Consider the following 19,688-nt stretch of genomic DNA (forward strand, 5'->3'; position numbering starts at 1 on the left):
TGACCTGATGTAGAAGAGGAGAGGGCCACTTGCTAAGTTTATGGCTTTCTCCAGTCTTTTCAGGAAAAGGTAACTTCTTGGAGGGAAAATGGAGGTTGGCATCCCCACAGCACTGCTCAGAACTATCAGCTCAGAACTATCGGCTGAGACTGTTTGAATTCCCAGGTCCTGGTGCTGCCCTCACTAGAAGACTTCTAGAAACCAGCAGAGCTTCTCTGGAAGGGGCCACAGCTTTTCTTTTCCATATACCCCAACCAGAGTAATGAAGTGGGGGTTTACTTCTAAGTCCAAGCAGACCAGGTACAGATTTGTAGATGAAACCAGAAGTGTCTCCCTCCATCATTCTAGAGGGATGCCCTTGAAATCACACATGGCACTGGGGTAAGGCCAAAGCCAGAAGCAGAAAGGTAATCCAGGTCTCCCACGTTGGTGGCAAGAACCCAGTGATACGAGTGAGCCATCCCTGATGCTTCCCCGTGTCTGCATTGGCAGCAAGCTGATGTCAGGAGCCAGAGCTGAGAACCGAGCCCAGGTATTCTGATGGGGAATGCAAGTCTTAATCACTAGGCTAACAGCACATTATGTGCTTGAGTTTTGTGGCACTGTGTAGCCTAGGCTGTTGATGAATGTCCCCAGTCAACTCTACTGATAAAAACTTCACACACTTAGGTGCAGGCACCCAGTTCCCTATGTACTGATCAATATATTGCTTCCAAGTCCCACTTACTAAGCCCCCTTGTTTTTAGTACATGTGCGGGAGGCACATTTCCCACTGTTAGGTGTATTTAAAAAGCACCAGGTGGGCCGGCGCTGCGGCTCACTAGGCTAATCCTCTGCCTTGCGGCGCCGGCACACCAGGTTCTAGTCCCGGTCGGGGCACCGATCCTGTCTCGGTTGCCCCTCTTCCAGGCCAGCTCTCTGCTGTGGCCCGGGAGTGCAGTGGAGGATGGCCCAAGTGCTTGGGCCCTGCACCCCATGAGAGACCAGGATAAGCACCTGGCTCCTGCCTTCGGATCGGCGCGGTGCGCCGGCCGCAGCGCGCCTACCGCGGCGGCCATTGGAGGGTGAACCAATGGCAAAAGGAAGACCTTTCTGTCTCTCTCTCACTGTCCACTCTGCCTGTAAAAAAAAAAAAAAAAAAAAAAAAAAAAGCACCAGGTGGGGCTGGGGATAAAATCTGCTTCCTGCAGCAGAGGAGGACGGTTTCTGACATTTATAGGCTGATTGCAAGCGTGAACTTCATGCTGTACCCCCATTTTCCGGGCATCTGAAGAGGTGTTGCGTGAACGTGTATCTCAAACCTTGTGAACACCTGTTTCATTCCCATGTGGTACTTTACAGGAGAAAATATGAAGTACTTCAGAAAGTTCATGGAAAATGGACTTGTAAGGTTTTTCTATTGCAGAAAAATTTTAAAAACTATGCATAGTTTTTTCATGTTAATTTTCCATGAGCTCATTAAAGATGCCTCATATTCTGTTTTATAATCCTTAAAGTGTCATTTTCCCAGAAGGAGTCCCCTTTTTCACTAGGTGGGTAGAATGTCTTCTGTTGACCCAGCTAATACCGACTCCCTAATTGCTGGTGATGTGGGTCCTGAGTCACTGGAGTAGCCACTGCAGTGCATCCTTATGGTTTGTCCCCGTCAAAGCTTCCCCCTCATCCACCCAACCCTGGGGCAGGGAGGAGTGGGGCACTAAGGCTTATTAAGCATACTAGGTGATAGGGTCTCTGCTAAGTACATCAGACATGTTTTCTCATTTGATACTTAAAAGCAAGCTCAGGAAGTGGGAGTTATCCTCATTTCATGGATGAGAAAACCAAGGCTTAGATTGTGGATCCTGTATTGGCAAGGATCACAAAGGTGAGAGGAAATCAGAGCTGTGCGCCACGGTCTCTTATTGGGCAGTTAGAGAATACAAAATATTAATCCTGTTGCTTAGACTCTTCTAGCATCCTGTCAGGCATCTGCAGGACCATTTCCTCTCTCCTGCTCCTGAACAGTAGACCCTTAAACATCTGCAAAGCCACACTGCTGGTGAGCCACTGCCTGATAAGCCAGACCCATAATCCAAGGTACTCTAAGAACAGGGATGTATACCCAGTTTGCTTACAATTTTTTGAAAAAAAAAAAAATCATTTGCCAGAGATAACATCATTCCTCTATGCATTAAGTATACTTTAGGCAAAATCAAAATCACATGGAGGGGTGGCATTGTGGCTCAGCAGGTTAAAGCTGTAGCCTATAGCACCAGCATCCCATATGAGTGCCAGTTTGAGTACTGACTGCTCCACTGCTGATCCAGCTCCCTGCTAGTGCATCTGGAAAGCAGCAGCAGATGGCCCAAGTCCTTGGGTCCCTGCATCCATGCAGGAGACTTGGAAGAAGCTCCTAGCTTTGGCCTGGCCCAGCCTGGCTATTGTGGCCATCTGGGGAATAAATCAGTGGATGGAAGAGCTCTCTGTCTCGCCTTCTCTATCTAACTCTGCCTCTCAAATAAAAAATACACACACACACACACGCACACACAAATCACACAGAAGCCCAGGTGCACCAACTTTCCAAACAAACCTCTTTCCAGGGAGTTGTGTTCCGGAGTATTTCTTCCATGCTGCAAACAAAGGGAAACTATTCTGTATTCTTTTGGCCATGGAGCAATCAATATTTTTATGAGATTCTAGCCTTTGAAAGCTGGCCACAGGAAGTTGTCCATTCTTTGATGTCCACCCAGCCCTGCAGAGTGCCATCATGACTCAGGTTTTCTGGGCAGGTCTGTGCCTTCCTTTGAAAGAACACCCAATACAGCTGTCAGTGGTTTGCAGTCATATCTGAGGGCAGCATTGGTCTTTCAATGAAACCAAGCCACCCTGATGTAGAGATAAAATTATCTTATTATAGTAATTTCTAAGAAAATCCTACTTTCATCTTGGTCATCATATACACACATTTGTTCATAATGGCACTGCATGTCAGCTGTCACTGCACTGGTTAACATAAAAAATCAAATTAGTTTTCCTCAAGCCCTGCTTTTCCATTCTTGGGATATGAAATTTTGAAAACAGTCCGTGTATAATCCAATCCAACTGACCACATCTCCACTCCCATCCAAGAAAATATTAAAAAAAGAAGAAAAAGTGGAGGAGAAAGAATGGGGGAAATGTTTATTGAGACTGAGATGGAGTGCTGCTCTCTGATGAGTTAAGAGCAGTGTCAAGACCCCAAAACAAGGGATGTTTCATGAACAGCTGTGCCAACTGCAGTGCCACAACCTGGAGAAACCCAATGAGGAGGAAGAACTACTCAGCTCAACATAAATGACTGACTCAACTTCATTTACAGTTATATTTATTTCCTATAAACAATACCAATAATTCCATTTTAAAATTCACATTGAACCACTGGTTACTATGATGATTACATGACGGTTCGGTATCAGTCTCACAGTTTCAGCTGCAGATGGTCAATACTGAGTATTTATTTACTTCCCTGCTTTCTTTGGCACAATTTCTGGCTTAATTTTAAAAGCACATGTTTGAGCTGGCTACATAAGACTGCGTTACTGTTTTGGATGTCAGTGTAAGTACATGTTAAGCATTATTTACAAGATGAGAACTGAAGCACAGACTTTAATCAGTTATCTTCATAAATTAGCAGGAGGATGACAAGCAGAGGATTTTAATGAACAGGGCCAAGATTAATAGTGCAGCCATCGTTGGAGGAGGAGACAAACGTCGCAGAATGGAAGACCCACTCCTCAACTGCTGGCACCAGCGTCTCAGGTCCCGTGGTTTACTCTGCAAGAACCCAGGGTTGGGACAACTCTTTTTCTGCAGTGTGGCTTGTTCAAACCGTGGATTCTATATTAAAATGCAACGTAGCTGGTCACTTGCCACTGTTGTTTGGGTGCTAATGGGATACAAAAGTGCAAGGTCAGCAAAATGCTTCTCTAGGAGGCCTTCTAATTAAAAAAAAGCACATCCAGCCTTTCATGAGTGGCACCTTTGTGTGCAATCTTATGTACAGCTGATATAGATTCACTCCAGGCAGCGCCAATCTGGGAGATGTAAGTGAATGGCCAGCCTAGACTATCACCACAATACATCTCTGCTTGGGGCTGATACACAGACATTAAGTGATCCAACAACATGATTTCTCTTTCTAGTTCTGATAAAAAGGAAAAGAATTCTGATAAGCCCCACATCTGGGTTGGAATTGTAATATCTATTCAAGTACATGGACAGCTCTTTATTTCACATTGACAGTTCAATTCTGATCTCTGGTGAATTATATGAAAATAATAAATATATACATACACATACATACATATATATATATATATAGCTCTATAGTGAACGCTGGGTTAACAGTTATCAGCATCCCAATACAGTACATTAGTAAAAGAACTCATCTCCTTCCCTCCCCAAAGCCTATACCCATCTTAAGATTGTTATTGAGGAACTGTGCTGGTCTGTTTTCTTTCAAAGCAGTTTCTTTGAAATTGGCTGGAAAGGAGTTCAGTAAGGACAATTTGGCACATTAGTGGGGAAGGTTAGATGAAGAATAATCTATAAAAAAGTGAGGTCAAAGGAAATCCATGCCAATAGAAAGCCTGAGTAAAAATTTGTAACCAATGACAGAATTATTTTTTTAAAAATACTAGTCTGTACATGAGAAAGCAATTTCTCTTCCACCCCCATTATCTAATTCCAAGTTAGTTTGCATACTTCTAAACTTTGGCCTATGGAATTTTAAAAAATTCAGATAATACAACTTTCAAGAATTTCCTTTCATGTTACCCCACCCTGCCCCAAATCCCAAAACCCAGAGAGCAAAGGCTAAGAATTTGAATATAGAAAATAATCTGGAGGTCTGTATATCAAATTAAATGTACATTGGCCATTTGCATTTTCCTTAATTAATGTTTGCATTTGCTAAGAGATGACTCTCGTGGAAGGTCCTTCATGACAGTCCTGTGAAGCCAGTGCCTCTAGAACTGTGAGGTCTGGGTGAAAGAGATCGTGTCAGACTTGTCTACCGCAAAGCCTCCATTGACGTAGGACTTCTTGGTGTCCGAGTCTTCGTTGTCAAGGGTCGCAGATTCCAAGGCAAAAGGGTTCACGATGTTGACTTCAGATGAAACATCCATCTGCTCCAACTCCTTCTTGGAGAGCTTTTCCACAATGCCGGTTCCAAAAGCATCACCAAGGACGTTGACCACAGTCCTGAACCGGTCCCTGAGGAAGAGACAGCAAGAGTCAGGAGGCTCAGGTTTCACTTTTCTCCACCATTGGACAGACAAAAGGATATGGTGTGTTAGATTTAAGTGAATGTTGTCCTCATGGACAAGTGACCAGAGGCCCCACAGGCCCAGGGCAGGAGGTGGTTCATAGAGGTGCAGAATCAGCAAATAGGCTTTACTGGGGCTGCACTCCCAGTAAGTAGTAACGACTCCCCTAAGTCCCCCTGGATTCTCTCCCCTCCTCACAAAGAAATAAGAGTCTTCACAGATACTGAACGGAGTTCAGAATTCAGTTAAGTCTCTTGCCCTAACCCCTGTCTTGTGGGTTCTCCAAATTCAATGTAATTGACACTGTGGGCTCTCTTTTGGCTAGGTGAGAGAAATTGGCTATTCTGCCTGTGTTGTATTGCCAAACTTTGTATTTGTGTAGTCATCCCTGGTGTACTTGTTTCTTTACCAATCTAGGCCACTGTGCTTAACAGCAAGCCAATGGGGACATGGTAGAGTCCAGATTCAGAAAACAGGTCAGCCTAGGAACTAATTTCTCCTTGAGGCACCCTCAGCCAGTCTTAGTTCCCAGACAGTCTAGAGAAGAGGCTAGCAGCAGGAAGATGTGGAGAGAAGGCACTCCGTGGAGGGCATTGTCCATTTTGATAACAGTAGACATGAGTTTTCTTGTGAAAACATCTGTAGGAATGATTAAAAGACCAATAATGCATCCACATACCCACTCTGGATGCCCTGGTATTTAGAACAAGGCCAGGGATTGAAATGGCTCCAGTGCCATCTCACCCCGTGGCCTCAGATTGGACTCTTGACTTCTGGTGGCGAAGGTTACTGGTTCCAGGAAGAAGCAGAGAAAGGAGGGAGAGGAAAATGCACTGTCATCACTAGACAGAGAAGTAAAGCTTGCCACACTGGTAGGGTAACTCGTCTTCTCAGGCCACCTGCTAAAGGGCTCCACGTGGCATGGTCTCCAAGCCAGGTGCAGGGGCTTTTGCCTTCTGGGATATGACTCTTATCTTCAAACTACATGGAAATGTCACTGTTTCCCTTTCTTCTATCTCAGCTGCTACCTTCCAACTATGCAGCATGGATTCCCTACTAAGCCTGAGCTGGTTTTGAATGAAGAGCTCAATACAGATCTACCCTTAGCCCAGGTGGCTAGGGAATGGAACCAGACCTTGATGCCAGCAGACCAAGGCCCAGAAGCAAACATTAGAAGGCATGTTCTCACCCAGGTGTTCTGCTGTGTTCTTTCTCTCTCTCTACTGTGTTTCTCTCTCTCTCTCTCTCTCTCTCTCTCTCTCTTTCTCTCTCTCTTTGTGTGAGTGAGAGAGAGAGAGAGAGGAAAAGAAATTGAGATTGTTGCCTGAATGGCCCAATTCTTTCTACTCATAACAAGAAAGCGCACCATTTATTTAACACATACTGGCTGTCACACTCAGTTCTTGACACTCACATGAGCTCCCTGAATCTTTACAATAACCCAATGAGACAGGCAGGATGTTCTCCATCTTACAGATAATGCAAGTGGCCTTCAAAGAGGCTAATGAATCTGTTCAAGGTCAAAAGCCAGTCAGACGTCTGTGCTCACGCCACTGCCCCGCCAGTTCTGGAGACACCTGGGGAGACAGATGTTTCTGGACCAGCTAGTTCGGAGCCTCTGATGCTGAAGCACAGTGCAGATGGGCCAGGATGGCTATAGGGTTTGTGATGTCTGGGGCCTCGCCCCGCTGCTTCTTCCTCTTATTATTCTGCAGTTACCTTGTCCCACACCCAGCTCCCAACCTTGAACATTATCAGGTGCAGTGAGCTAATGGACTTCATTGGCTTTTTAAAACCTTTGCTCAAGGTTATGAGGAGTTAATTTTTAAGCATGTTATCAGATAGCCTGGTCAGAGGGAAACTGAAGCAGCCCCAGATGGCTCATTAGGCAATCTGGGGGCAGAGTGATGACAGACTGCAGATTCTGCATGGCTGAGAAGCTGGCCCGCCCATCCGGCTGCGCAGTACATTTATTCCAACTCACAGGAGCCAGTCGACAGCAATGATCAGGGTGACATCCTCAGCGGGCAGCCCCACAGCACTCAGCACGATCACCATGGTCACCAGGCCAGCCTGGGGCACACCGGCAGCTCCAATGCTGGCAGCTGTAGCTGTGACGCTGTAGTCAAAACACACAAGCCGGAACGGGATTAGACACCTACTTCTCCCTCTAAGGCCCCTGGCCTGCAACATTTAGTAAGTCCCAGTGGCTTCTATCTCCCTGTTCCTGAATTGGGCAGTCAGAACTGCCATCGGCTGAGAAGCAGCTCTGCCTTGCTGTCAGATGAAAGCCGTAGGGCAGTGAAGAATATGAGGCCATGTTCTTGTTCAGGGAGATGTGGCAAATCAAACGCAGGAAAATATAGAGGAACTTTCAGAGAAGCACCGCACTGATCCGAAGCCAGGAGCCAGGTGTTTCCTCCTGGTCTCCCATGTGGGTGAGGGGCCCAAGGACTTTGGCCATCTTCCACTGCATTCCTGGGCCACAGCAGAGAGCTGGCCTGGAAGAGGGGCAACCGGGACAGAATCCGGTGCCCTGACCGGGACTAGAACCCGGTATGCCGGCGCTGCAGCGGAGGATTAGCCTATTGAGCTGCGGCGCCGGCCTTATATCCCTTTTAAATAAGGGCCAGGTACCTGTTCACCTGCTTTCCCCCTCACTGCTGCCATCTACTCCCCTAACCAACCACTTACTGAGCATCTAGTATGTGTCAAGAATTTAAGTTGTCTTGAAGGAAGGGCAGAGGCGTAGTGGTAGCAGTGGATGGACAAGGGTTTATCAGGTAAAGTCAAAGAAATGAGGCCAAAAGGTTAAGCAGTTTTATGTACCTTTTTTTTTTTTTTTAAACATCACAAGATTCTTGACCTTTCTGGGAACTGTCTTTTAGGGAACTGAATTGAGAAAGCTCCAGGATTCCCATCCAAGGTACAAACATTTATTCCCGACTGCTCCTTTTAGCCAGTGGATTCACTTTGTGCAATAGGAGGAGAGATCTGGAATCTAGGAGGAGCAGCCAGATGAACTTTATTGCCATGTATTTAAAAAGATACCTCACGGGCAGCTAAGATGTGGCTCAGGACTTTTCTCTTCAAAATGTGTAGTTGCTCCATGCTGGAGGGAACAAGAGCTCCCCACCCTGTACAGTCCTTTGATTTGGATGCGCACTGAGGGAACACCCATGCTACTTCTGGAGACAAGTCCTCACCCTCAGCCAAGATTGAACCGCAGCTGGGATGTCAGTGGGTTGAAAGGTGAAGGTGTTTGCACAAAGTTTCGGGCCTGTGTCATCTTTTAGGTCTGTTCTGACTTAAGCCATCTTTGGAAAACCCAACTGTATTTCTATGCAGATTGAAAAAACAGTAGGTGAATGAATCAGGGGGTTTTTCTTTATCTGAAGTGATTTGTGCCCATGCCCAGTGATCCCTTTCAAAAGCCTCAACCTGTCATGGGGAACCATGTGCCTGTGGCTTGAGGCTGAGCTTGAAGTTCAAAATCCATCAGCCCAGGAAAACTCTGTCCTTGGGCCTGGGCTTTGCTGGTTATATCTTGGCAGTTTGAGTGGCTTTGGTCTGCAACATACATATCCGGAGAGGGAAAACAGTATCAAAACTTCTTCCTGCTGCTTGAACATATTTGAGGTTGACTTAGGTTTTCACAGGAGAAAACATAATAATCATTGGTACAAAGTTCTTTCCTGGGCCTGTGGTCTAGTTTTAGGACAACCCTCTGAACAGGCTGTGAGCTGGAGGGAACACGTGTTTAGAGTCAGACATGCTTGGGTTACACGTCTGGTTCTGTGGTTTTACTAACGGTGTTTCCTTAGACAGGTTACTTCTCTGAATCTTAACTCCTCGCCTGGATCCAGGCAGAGTGGATCTAGGTTGCAGGGCTGTGAGGGAATCCATGTAAAGTATCTGGGCCGGTGCCTGTGGAGTAGAAGCTTAACAGCATGTCATTTCTGCTGACCACCTTTGCTGCAGGGGCAGGTGCTTCCACCACGTCTACTGCTACCATGGCTGCTGCTGCTATTATGGGGGGTAGCTGGGAGCTGGGGGGGACTTTCAAAAGTTCATGGAAAATGGGATTAAAAGATAAATTTATTTTGGTTCAAAAAATTTGAATCCATGTGTACAAGAGGTCTTCAGGAAAGTTATTGGAAATTCATAATTATTAAAAAGATATGTGTAGCTCTAAAAAATTTTTTGCACCAAAATAAACTTGTCTTCACTCTATTTTTCCATGAACTTTCTAAAGTACCCTGGTATTACTACTATTACTACTACAGTAGCCAGAATGACAAGCAAGAATTCCAAACCTGAAAATCTATAATCTAAAACTGTTTTTATTAAAGGTTTTATTGTTTTCTCATCAATTCTCTTGTTAATGTGATATTAATAGAGAGAACAGGGGCCGGTGCTGTGGTGTAGTGGGTAAAACTGTTGCCTACAATACTGGCATCCTATATACGCACCGGTTCAAGTCCCGGCTGCTCCACTTCCGATTCAGCTCTTTGCTATGGCCTGGGAAAGCAGTAGAAGATGGCTCAAGTCCTTGGGCCCCTGCACCTATATTGGGGACCCAGAAGAAGCTCCAGGCTCCTGGCCTCAAATCGGCCCAGCTCTGGTCATTGCGGCCATCTGGGGAGTGAACCAGAGGATGGAAGACCTCTCTCTCTGCATCTGCCTCTCTGTAACTCTGCCTTTCAAATAAGTAAATAATCTTTAAAAAAATATACAGAGAATAGATAGTGTAGTTCACAGATAGAATTCTAATAATATGATATTTTCCTCTCTTCCTCCCTCCTCACTTTTTTAAAAAGATTTTTTAAAAAAGATTAATTTATTTGAAAGGTAGAGTTACACACACACACAGAGAGAGAGAGAGAGAGAGAGAGAGAGAGAGAGAGAAACAGGGAGAGATGGAGAGGGAGATCTTCCATCCAATGGTTCACCCCTCAAAAGGCCACAACAGCTGCAGCTGGGCCAGGCCAAAGCCTTCTCTGCAGGCAGCAGCTTAACCCATTATGCCACAATGCCATCTCTCCTCCTCCTTTCTCTTTTTCTTTCCTCTCTCTGTCTTAAAATCGGAAACTTTTTGAGTGTCAACATGACACCAAAAGTTTGGAGAATTCTATAAGTTGACTTCATGTTACAGCTCATACTCAAAACACTGGCACACTAAATTATTCCAAAATCTGAAAAAACCCCAAACAATTCAGGTCCCAAGTATTTCAGTAAGATTCTCAACCTATACTATTAAAACAGTAACTACTGCTACTCCCTACTCCCCCAGCTCTTTTTAGGCACCAAATCCTGTAATCATCTTTCACTATAACACAATTTATCCCACGTTCAATCAATTGTAAGCAAATATCATAAAACCACAAAAGGGTTTGTTCTGAATGGATGTTTCTTTGGTGTGCATTCCACAGAAAGAAACATATTAGGGGTCTAGAAATATCTTTCACCATTAGCCACATGGGCTATAACGATAGCCTGTAAAGTTAAAACTAACTTTTATTATTTCCCAGGTTGAGCCAGAGAGGGTTTTTTATGTTAAGTTAATGATGGCTTTGGGCATCACAGTTGTGATTGGTTTGGGGCCTGCAATTACCCGCAAGTCAGATTTAAGAAGACACAAGAGAACTGGGGGAGAGGTTTGGATGAAAATTGACTATATAGCCTCTAGGACCAAAGTTGATCCTTTTAACAGTCAGGTCACAAGCATGGGTAGAAAGATCTAGAAAACTCATGAAAATGGGAGAGGGAGGGAGTTCATCATCAAATGGCAAACACAAGAAAGAACTGGCACCTCTTACAACCACTCCTTGGAAACCAGTTTAGTGCTGACAGGGTCCCCCAGGCTGGGGCGGGAGAAGAGGGAAAACACATGGAAATGTAGAAGTAACAACTGCTGGAGCTGCACGAGTGTTTATGGAATAGGAACTTTGCCAGGCACGATTCCAGGGCTCAGTTTTAACACACACTCTGCAGTTGTAACTACAGGACTCCACACAAGCTCTTTTGGCAAGGGCTTCTTTAGCCAGTAACACATTTTTATAGATTCTGCAGCACTGGTATAGCTCCCCAGCTGATACGCCAGTCAAGTGCATTTGCACTTGACTTCAGTCAATTCCAAACAAACAGGAATACATACTTTATGATTTAGGGTTTGGGGTTCTTTAAAATTGTACTGCATTAAAACACTGTTGGAAAACATCATTTTTACTCCATATCTAGGCTGGGATAACAGGAGCAAATTAACTCTGAAAGGTTCAGATCCAACCTTGAGTTGGCCTTGGGACAGAGCTTAGTCTTAAACTTACCTCTGTGCTGAACTGGAGAGTCACTAAGTGAACTCTCATCCCAGCCTATCACTCCAGTAGACCTTTCTGCAATGACAGAATTGTTCAGTATCTGCGCCCTCTGATTCAGTTAGCCATCAGCCACCCATGCTGGTGGCTACCACCTTCAACAGTGCTTTCCTAGAGAACTCTGGCAAGACTCAATATTGACATCTCTACCATTTCTTTGAGCAGCTTTTTAAGTCTTCATTGGACTCAAATTCTCTGAAGTCTCTGTTCTGTGGACCATGGGCAGCCTTGAAAATCTCGATTCTCTGGGTTTCTAGGACAGCACAGCCCATGGCTCCCACCTGCCTCTCTGTTCCTTCTTCCTCCTCCTTTTAGGCCCTCTTTTCTCTGTTAGGATCTTCCAAGGCTCAGGCCTTTGCCTCCCTTCTCTCCTCTACACACTCTCCCTGTATAATGACATATGTTCCCAGCATGACTGAGTGCTCACTATGTAGGCGCTGCTCCAAGCATTTTATATGCATAATCTTATTTAATCACCACTACTTGAGTAAATTATAGGTACTATTATTACTCTCACGTTGCAGGTGAGAAAACAGAAGATTAGAGAATCCACTCCACTTGCGCAAGGTCACAGCTAATAATGGTGTCACTGATTCAAACTCAAGACAGCTGACTCCTGACCCACATGTGTGATGGTCATTAAGTCAGCTCATGACCTGACTTCTGTATCTGCTGGTCCAGGCATGCGTTTCTCACTGCGTATCTCCAGCTGGAACTCTCAAAGGCATTGTAATTCAGTGGACCACAAGTATGAACTCTATCCTTCCACCTATCTTGATTGCTAGTCCCTATTCTATAAGCCCATCCAGCAATCTAGGATCACCTACCAATCCTGGGAGTTACCCTAGCCTTCCTCATCCCTCATCCTGTAACCAAGTTATGACTCTTCAGTTCATTAGCTCTTCCTTATTCCCAGTGTCAGTGCCTTGACAGAGGCCATTTAATTCCTAACCTAGACTTCTGCCAATAGTCTTCTAAGTGCTCTTCTGGTCTATGGTCCCTATGTCCATCCAAATCATTCACCACACTGACAGTTACCTTTAGAAAATGTGTACCTGACTTTTCTCTGAAGGGAGGAGAGAACTTCCACTTTGATTATGGCCCTGTCTAAAAACTGAGAGAGTTTGTGAACTCAGAAGGCTGCCATAGCCTTGGCAGCTCATGTCAAGAACCTCAGGTGATCACTGACTTCATAAATAAGAGTGTCAATTGTTAAATCAACAACAGGAGTCACTGTGCACTTGCTTCCCATGCTGGACCTGTCCTTAATGAGTTGTACTATGAGAATTAATGGTAAAACTTGTCTTCAAACTGTACTTTGTACTTTGTGTGTCTGTGTGGGTGCAAACAGTTGAAATCTTTCCTAAGTAAAGAGTTGGTCTTCTGTATATAGTCAATTAAAAATGAATCTTAATGGAAAATGGAACGGGAGAGGGAGTGGGAGGAGGAGGGGGTGGGTGAGTATGAGGGGAAGAAACACTATATCCCTAAAAGCTGTACACATGAAAATTTGTATTCATTAAATAAAAGCCTTCAAAAAAAAAAAAAAGAAAGAAAGAAAATGTGTCCCTGTCCTTAATATGACAAATCTTCTAAGAGCCTTCCATGAGCTCCCCATATAGAACTTTCATGATAAGACCCCTGCTTCCTCGTTCTTTTATGTCCTCTACACTGTACTAGGTGTTCCAGCCATCCCAAATAATCTGCATTCTATAACCAGGCCATGGCTACATTACAAGCCCCTGTACATGGTCTTAATCCAAAGTGCCCTAAACACTCTCCTTTGCCTGCTGAAGTTTTATTCCTCTTCTAAGATTCAGCTAAACACCCGCCTCAGTGAGCCTCCCCTTCCCAGGTCAAGCCAGCCTGTTTTCCCTGGCAACCCTGTAACCACCACACAAAATCTCATTCTAGCCCTTATCACAGCCCTCAGCTCTCACTGAGGTGTCTATATTCCCACCCAGCCAGGACCCCTTAAAATCATGGGCTGACCCTTATTCATCCTTGAGTCTCTGGTGCCTACTCTGTGCACAGCACCTACTGAGCACAGAGTTGTGCCCTTGATTAGCCAAACCCTGAAGCCTAAATCTTGCATACCACAAACCCACCACTTATAATATAGTTTCCTGCAGAGACTAAGGAAAATGATCTATCGCTGGGCCCTTCTTGGTCTCCCTTCACAGATCGATTTTACTTGAGGCAACCCAGTGACAGTACACAAATGAGTGCGATGCCATGCCCCACCTGATAGTGATGATCTGCCCGATGCTCAAGTCCATGTCATTCAACTGTGCGATAAACACTGCTGCCACTGCCTCATAGAGCGCCGTCCCATCCATGTTGATCGTGGCACCAACGGGCAACACGAATCGAGTGATCCTCTTGTCCACATGGTTCTTTTCTTCTGCACAGCGGAAGGTGACAGGCAGTGTTGCTGAACTGTGTGATCAAAACAGAAAAGAATGTTGGGTCTAGGAATGATACTCCTCAATCCCTACCCTTAAAGACACCTCTCTTCTAAATAGTAGGTCAAGAACCCAAAGCACACTGGCACTTTTGGCAGATCGAGGAATCAGAAGGCGCAGTGCCCACTACTGCTCCAAGCTACACGGGAACACTCCCTGGGCTGCAGGCCATGCCAAGGCGGCAAGGACTCAACAGGGTGAGGGGACAGGGTCTAGGATGTGGCCAGAGATTATGGAGGCATTTTTCAAATGAAAGGCAGCTAGGAACACAAGTGGTAGTCTGTTTCATGAAGGCATGTGACAGCTGATAGAGTGTGGTCTGGAGCCTTCATCCCAAAACTGCCCTTTGGTTACCTGGAAGAGATCATGAGCGCTGTCAGGAGAGCCTGGGCCATTCCCATGGCAAATCGGAAAGGGTTCTTTCGCACCACAATGAAATATATCAGTGGGAGAATGACAATGGAGTGGATTGCAAGCCTGCAAACAAGAGAGAGACGGTTTCAAAGGTAACACCACCTGCTGGCACTTAGTCCTGTTGCCAAACACCTTCTTTATTCATGATGTTGTTTAACTTTCATTGTGAGGCAATGAAAAAGAGGGAAGTCAGGCAGGCAAGTGGGAGTAGGTCCCTGTGTGCATGGGGACACAGAGGCTCACTCATTCAGTGAAGCTTCTTGTCAAAGCCAGCAGCTGCATGCTAACGCCAACTCTATTTAACACGGTTAATGACCTGCCACCATGCTCCCTGAGACATTCCTGCTGTATATGCTGAACACTGTTCCCTCCTTGCTGCTTCTGAATTACTTTATTTTTAATGTTTATTTGAAAGGCAGAGTCACTCACACACTCACACACTCACACACACACACAAAAATAAGTCTTCCATCTGTTGGTTCACTTCCCAAATGCCTGCAACAGCAAGAGCTGGGCCAGGCTGAAGCCGGGAGCCTGCAACTCCATCTGGGTTTCCCACATAGGTGGCAGGTGCCCAAGCACTCGAGCCATCCACTGCTGCCTCCCAGGGTATGCACTAGCAGGAAGTTGGATTGGAAGTAGAAGGGCTGGGACTTGACCCCAGCATTCTGATATAGAAGGTGGGCATCCCAAGGGAGGTCTAATGCACTGTACCACAATGCCCACCCCATGCTGCTGAATTTTTACTCCTCCTCTAAGAATAAGGAAAACATCCCTTTCCTCCAGAAAGCCTTTGCTCACTTTCCCAGGAAGAGCTGATCCTTACCATCTTGGCTCTCCTTATGTCCCCCACTTCGTGCCTCATCACAAGCCCTCATTCCCTCCATCCCCGGGACCACCGCTGTCTTGCTGGATGGCACCCACTAAGAGGGAAGTCAGAACTGCGGTCAGAGAAGAATCCCTGTTCCTCCACAGTCACGCTTTAGGACTGCTCCTCTTTTCTTTATTATTCCTTCCTGTGCAAACTGTCCCTTGTCTCACATGGAAATCTGCAGGTCACACAAAAGAGGGGCCTTAAAGAAGTGAGGCCTGCTTGTCAGACATCATGAATATGTAAGTGACAACTTAGAGTTTACAGGTCCGTCACATGAGGTTGACATAGTAAAAGAAATGGTCCTGACAGTCTGTAGCTATGAACCATTGGTTTTCCACTGAAAACCTAGATAGAGTGACAGAAAAGCAGCCAGCAGAACTGCTTCAGAAATGGATCAGTACCATGAATCTTAGCATAATCACTGCCCACCCGCAGCGCCTGGTCCTGACTGTCTGAGCAGTCACAGCAGGGCTGGCCTCTGGAGTGGCACTGGTTCATCTCTCTTACCACCATGGCTCTTGCGGAACCCAAGCTGCTCCTGTGCTGGCTGCTGGGGCTGTGTTTTTGGCACAGATTAAGGACCAAATGTGCAATGGAAATGCTCCAGTGTGATCAAGTTTCAGTAGGTAAGTTGATAGCTCAGTGGGATGTTTGAGGGATTGATTTGTGGGAGTCAAATCAGTGTTATTTATGCATTCCCTTGGTCCATGTGTCTTAGCATGTGTGACGTATTCAGGAGCACTATACATAACCTATCCCATCACATCTCTTCTTGGGAAACCAATAACTAGGCTGTATTAAGTATGCAACGACCCATTCCTGCTGCCTTCCTGGTTTACGGCTTCTGAAAAGCCCCACCCAGTTCCTGCTAAACCCAAAGCATTCCCAAGCATGCTCTCTGAGCATGGCAGTGTTACAGCCCAGCATCAGAATTTGAACCAGGCAGCCCTGGAGCCTGATTTCACGTAGGCTCCTCTGAACTGTTTTCAGGCTCAGGGTACATGAGGGCTCTTCTTACCTGCTTGGTTAGTTTGCACTTCTGAGGAAGCAAAGGCCAGGAAAGAGCCAAAGGAGGCTATGAGTGGGTTTCTCTCTTGATTTAAAAACTGATTCCAACACAACCAATAAAAAGGCGATGACCAAGCCTGGTCCAGGCTGTTCTGCCAAGAGCTGGCAATTAGCACAGCATGATCCGCCTACTCTACAGCTGTGAAAGGGCAGCCCTGCTCCCCTGCTCTCTTATCTCTGAACCCCATCATTCCTGCACGTGGCAAAGAAGTTGATTTGACCAACTGAACCTCAGCCTCTCTGCAGCCATCCCATGGGGTCCAAAGCGAAGTTTCTGCTGCTGTTCTTGAGCCTGACATACCCACTCAGGACGGTGACCATGTACAGGCCCAGCTTGCGGAAAATTTCCCAGTCTTCAACTTCTATGATCTTCCCGGCAATCAGGAACAAAATACCAAGCGGCATGTAACTAGAAAGCAAGCATGACAAAGGCAGGATTCCGTCAGCAGGGTTTTCTCCGTGGGAAGAGGCAAGGCAGTGTGTAGACCCTCAGTGTGTGCCCTCAGCTGGGAGGAGCATAGATATGTCATGAAACCAAGGGCTCCGTGTTAAGTCCTAGGCAGACTGCACGGATTCATTTTTAGTACCTGCACGCATCTTAAATTCTAGCCATCCAAACCGTCATGAGCGTAGTTTGCAAACTTGGCAAGAATGTGTGGTGAGAATGGTGCATAGCCTGGGCCATGTGCCCAGTACACATATATCCCACTGATTGTCTTATCTGCTTATCTCATTTGGGTTTGACCCACTGACAAATATAGACACTTGGCTCATTCTAGCCATGGTCTTCTGGTTTCCCAGGTAGCCGCAATAGAAAAGCATAATTGGTGGTCACAATAGCTCCATTTGTGGAGCCCCCATTACATCCTGTGTTGGGGAAAGCATTTTATATGCACCATTTCCCTTAATGTACATCTCCCAGTCCTGGGGGTAGTTTTTATTATCTTTATTTGCAGAAGATGAAGCTGAGGTTTTCTGCAGGATTAAGTAATTCACTAATTCACCTGGCTTTTTTTTTTTTTTTTGGAGCTTTGTATGTTGCTGTCAGAGTCTATAATTTGAATTAAATAATGTTCTACCCGGGCCATCAAAGGAGGAGGTACCTTTCTCTGAAGGGAGGAGAGAACTTCTGCTTTGATTATGGCCTTGTCTAAATAAGGTCAGAGTTTGTGAACTAAAGAGACTTCCATAGCCTTGGCAGCTCATGACAAGGGCCTCGGGGTGATTATTGACATCATAAATAAGAGTCTCAATTCTTAAATCAACAACAGGAGTCACTGTGCACTTACTCCTCATGTAGGATCTCTGTCCTTAATGTGTTGTACTATGTGAATTAATGGTAAAACTGTCTTCAAACAGTACTTTATACTTTGTGTGTCTGCATGGGGGCAAACTGTTGAAATCTTTACTTAGTATATACTAAGTTGATCTTCTGTATATAAAGATAATTAAAAATGAATCTTAATGAAGAATGGGATGGGAGAGGGAGTAGGAGATGCAATGGTTTGCGGGTGGGAGGGTGGTATGGGGGGAAAAACCGCTATAATCCAAAAGTTGTACTTTTGAAATTTACATGTATTAAATCAAAGTTTTAAAAAAAACAAAGAATATAAGAAAAGAATGTAAGAACCCCCCCCCAAAATTATGTTCTACCAGTTTAATATGAGATAGTGGAGGCAGAGGTCTCCTGAGAAAGTGGACCTCAGGCAGCGTCTGGGATGGAGCAGAGCCTCAGGGGCTGTGCCTGGTGGGCTCAGATGGCAGCTCGTGTTCAGATGTGTTGGGGCCCCTGCTGTACCAGCTCAATGTTTCGAATTTCACTTCTGTATGGGGCCTAACATGGAATGCATTCTGTGTTCTGATGTGCGAGAAACTCCTTCAAATCTTTCCTTTAAGAACCACTTCTTACACGGATGCTGGCTTGGTGACAGATGACCTCCCAGGGCTGCAGGGAGAAGAGTGGCTGAAAGCCAGGCTTGTGTCAGTGAACCACCTCCCGCATGGTGTGTGGAGTTAGTTAACAGTCTAATGGTTTCATAGCAAATGTTCACCTCCCCTAGAACAAGTTCAGTGGAGAAACATAAGCCTCTTCTTAATTCTGAGGAGACAGAGTTGTCAGGGGAAGCAAAGATGGCATTAGCAGCATCTGCTCACCACATAATGATCTGAACGATTTTCATGGTTGCGTCACTCAAAGCGTTGAAGAAATCCACCAGAATCTGCCCCTTTTCTCCCATTTTCCCGATGACGATTCCGAACACGAGGCAGAAGACAATCAAGCCCAGGACATTGATGCCATCTGAATACAGGCCTACGACTCTGTACTCCTTTGTTCTGTTCTGTGGATCAAAACCAAGGAAATACATTGATACGTCATTGTAACCTTGTTAGAATGCACAGGAACCTGAAATGAGAAGAAATGAAAGCTGAACGTAACAGTGATCTACCCAGGCAGAGTGAACAGTACTTCAGGAAATAGTAATAATAAGAATAAACCTAGGTACACAATCAATTTTATCCCTTCCCAATTGAACTTTAAAGTTTTTTCTTTTCTCAACAAGTTCCTATTTTAGTGTTTCTTTTTAAGACTTTTTACTCTGGATTGCTTTGCATTTTTATTATGAATTTTAGAATCAAGGCATTTTTTTTTCCAGGGCTATTTTAATCATGAGCTACATTTAGAGTCTGCTTAAAAAGACAGAAATTAGTGCAGGAAGAACAAAATATTTACCAGTGCAAACATTTTCAGGAGGTTTTTACCATCTATTTTACCCTGATAATGAAGCAAACGTACACTTTTTCCAGCCTCTGGTCTTGGTTAACCAACAGGATTTTAGAAATAAAAAAATTAACCAGATCCCTATTACAAGGGACTTTTACTTTGTCCTGGCTGCAAGAGTATATGATTTACCAAAGGACAACATAATCTGGGTGAGACAAGCCAGGTTTATAAAGAATTATGTTGATGAGCCACTGGGATGCCAGTCATTTCTGACTTAAATGACCTACCAGCTCTTTATGGATCAGCCAGGGTTCTCTAAAGGCACTGGCTACAGCGTTAGCTCCTGACATTCAGCTGGAGACAGACGATGAGCTGTGGGAAACACCAGCCCATGCTAGCAAGATGGTATGTAATGAACACAGCCTGGCGATGCTACAAGCGTCATAAGGAGGTGGGGACACGAATGAGGACTTGGAAGTTAGG

General features: G+C 45.2%; 1 protein-coding gene across 1 annotated transcript in view; it reads right to left on the minus strand.

The window, feature by feature from the left end:
* Positions 1–3,329: 3,329 nt before the first annotated feature.
* The window catches only part of SLC1A1 (solute carrier family 1 member 1), an 80,454-nt gene continuing 64,095 nt past the window's right edge, over positions 3,330–19,688 (minus strand). Inside the window, exons 7-12 of the mRNA XM_062208323.1 lie at positions 18,638–18,822; positions 16,785–16,892; positions 14,482–14,604; positions 13,907–14,101; positions 7,273–7,407; positions 3,330–5,235 (exon numbers count right to left, since the gene is read on the minus strand). Coding sequence (XP_062064307.1) covers positions 4,989–5,235; positions 7,273–7,407; positions 13,907–14,101; positions 14,482–14,604; positions 16,785–16,892; positions 18,638–18,822 — 993 coding nt within the window. The 3' untranslated portion in view covers positions 3,330–4,988. The remainder of the gene's footprint in view (positions 5,236–7,272; positions 7,408–13,906; positions 14,102–14,481; positions 14,605–16,784; positions 16,893–18,637; positions 18,823–19,688) is intronic.

The sequence above is a fragment of the Lepus europaeus genome, chromosome 12 (genome assembly GCF_033115175.1).
Source record: "Lepus europaeus isolate LE1 chromosome 12, mLepTim1.pri, whole genome shotgun sequence".
NCBI lineage: Eukaryota > Metazoa > Chordata > Mammalia > Lagomorpha > Leporidae > Lepus > Lepus europaeus.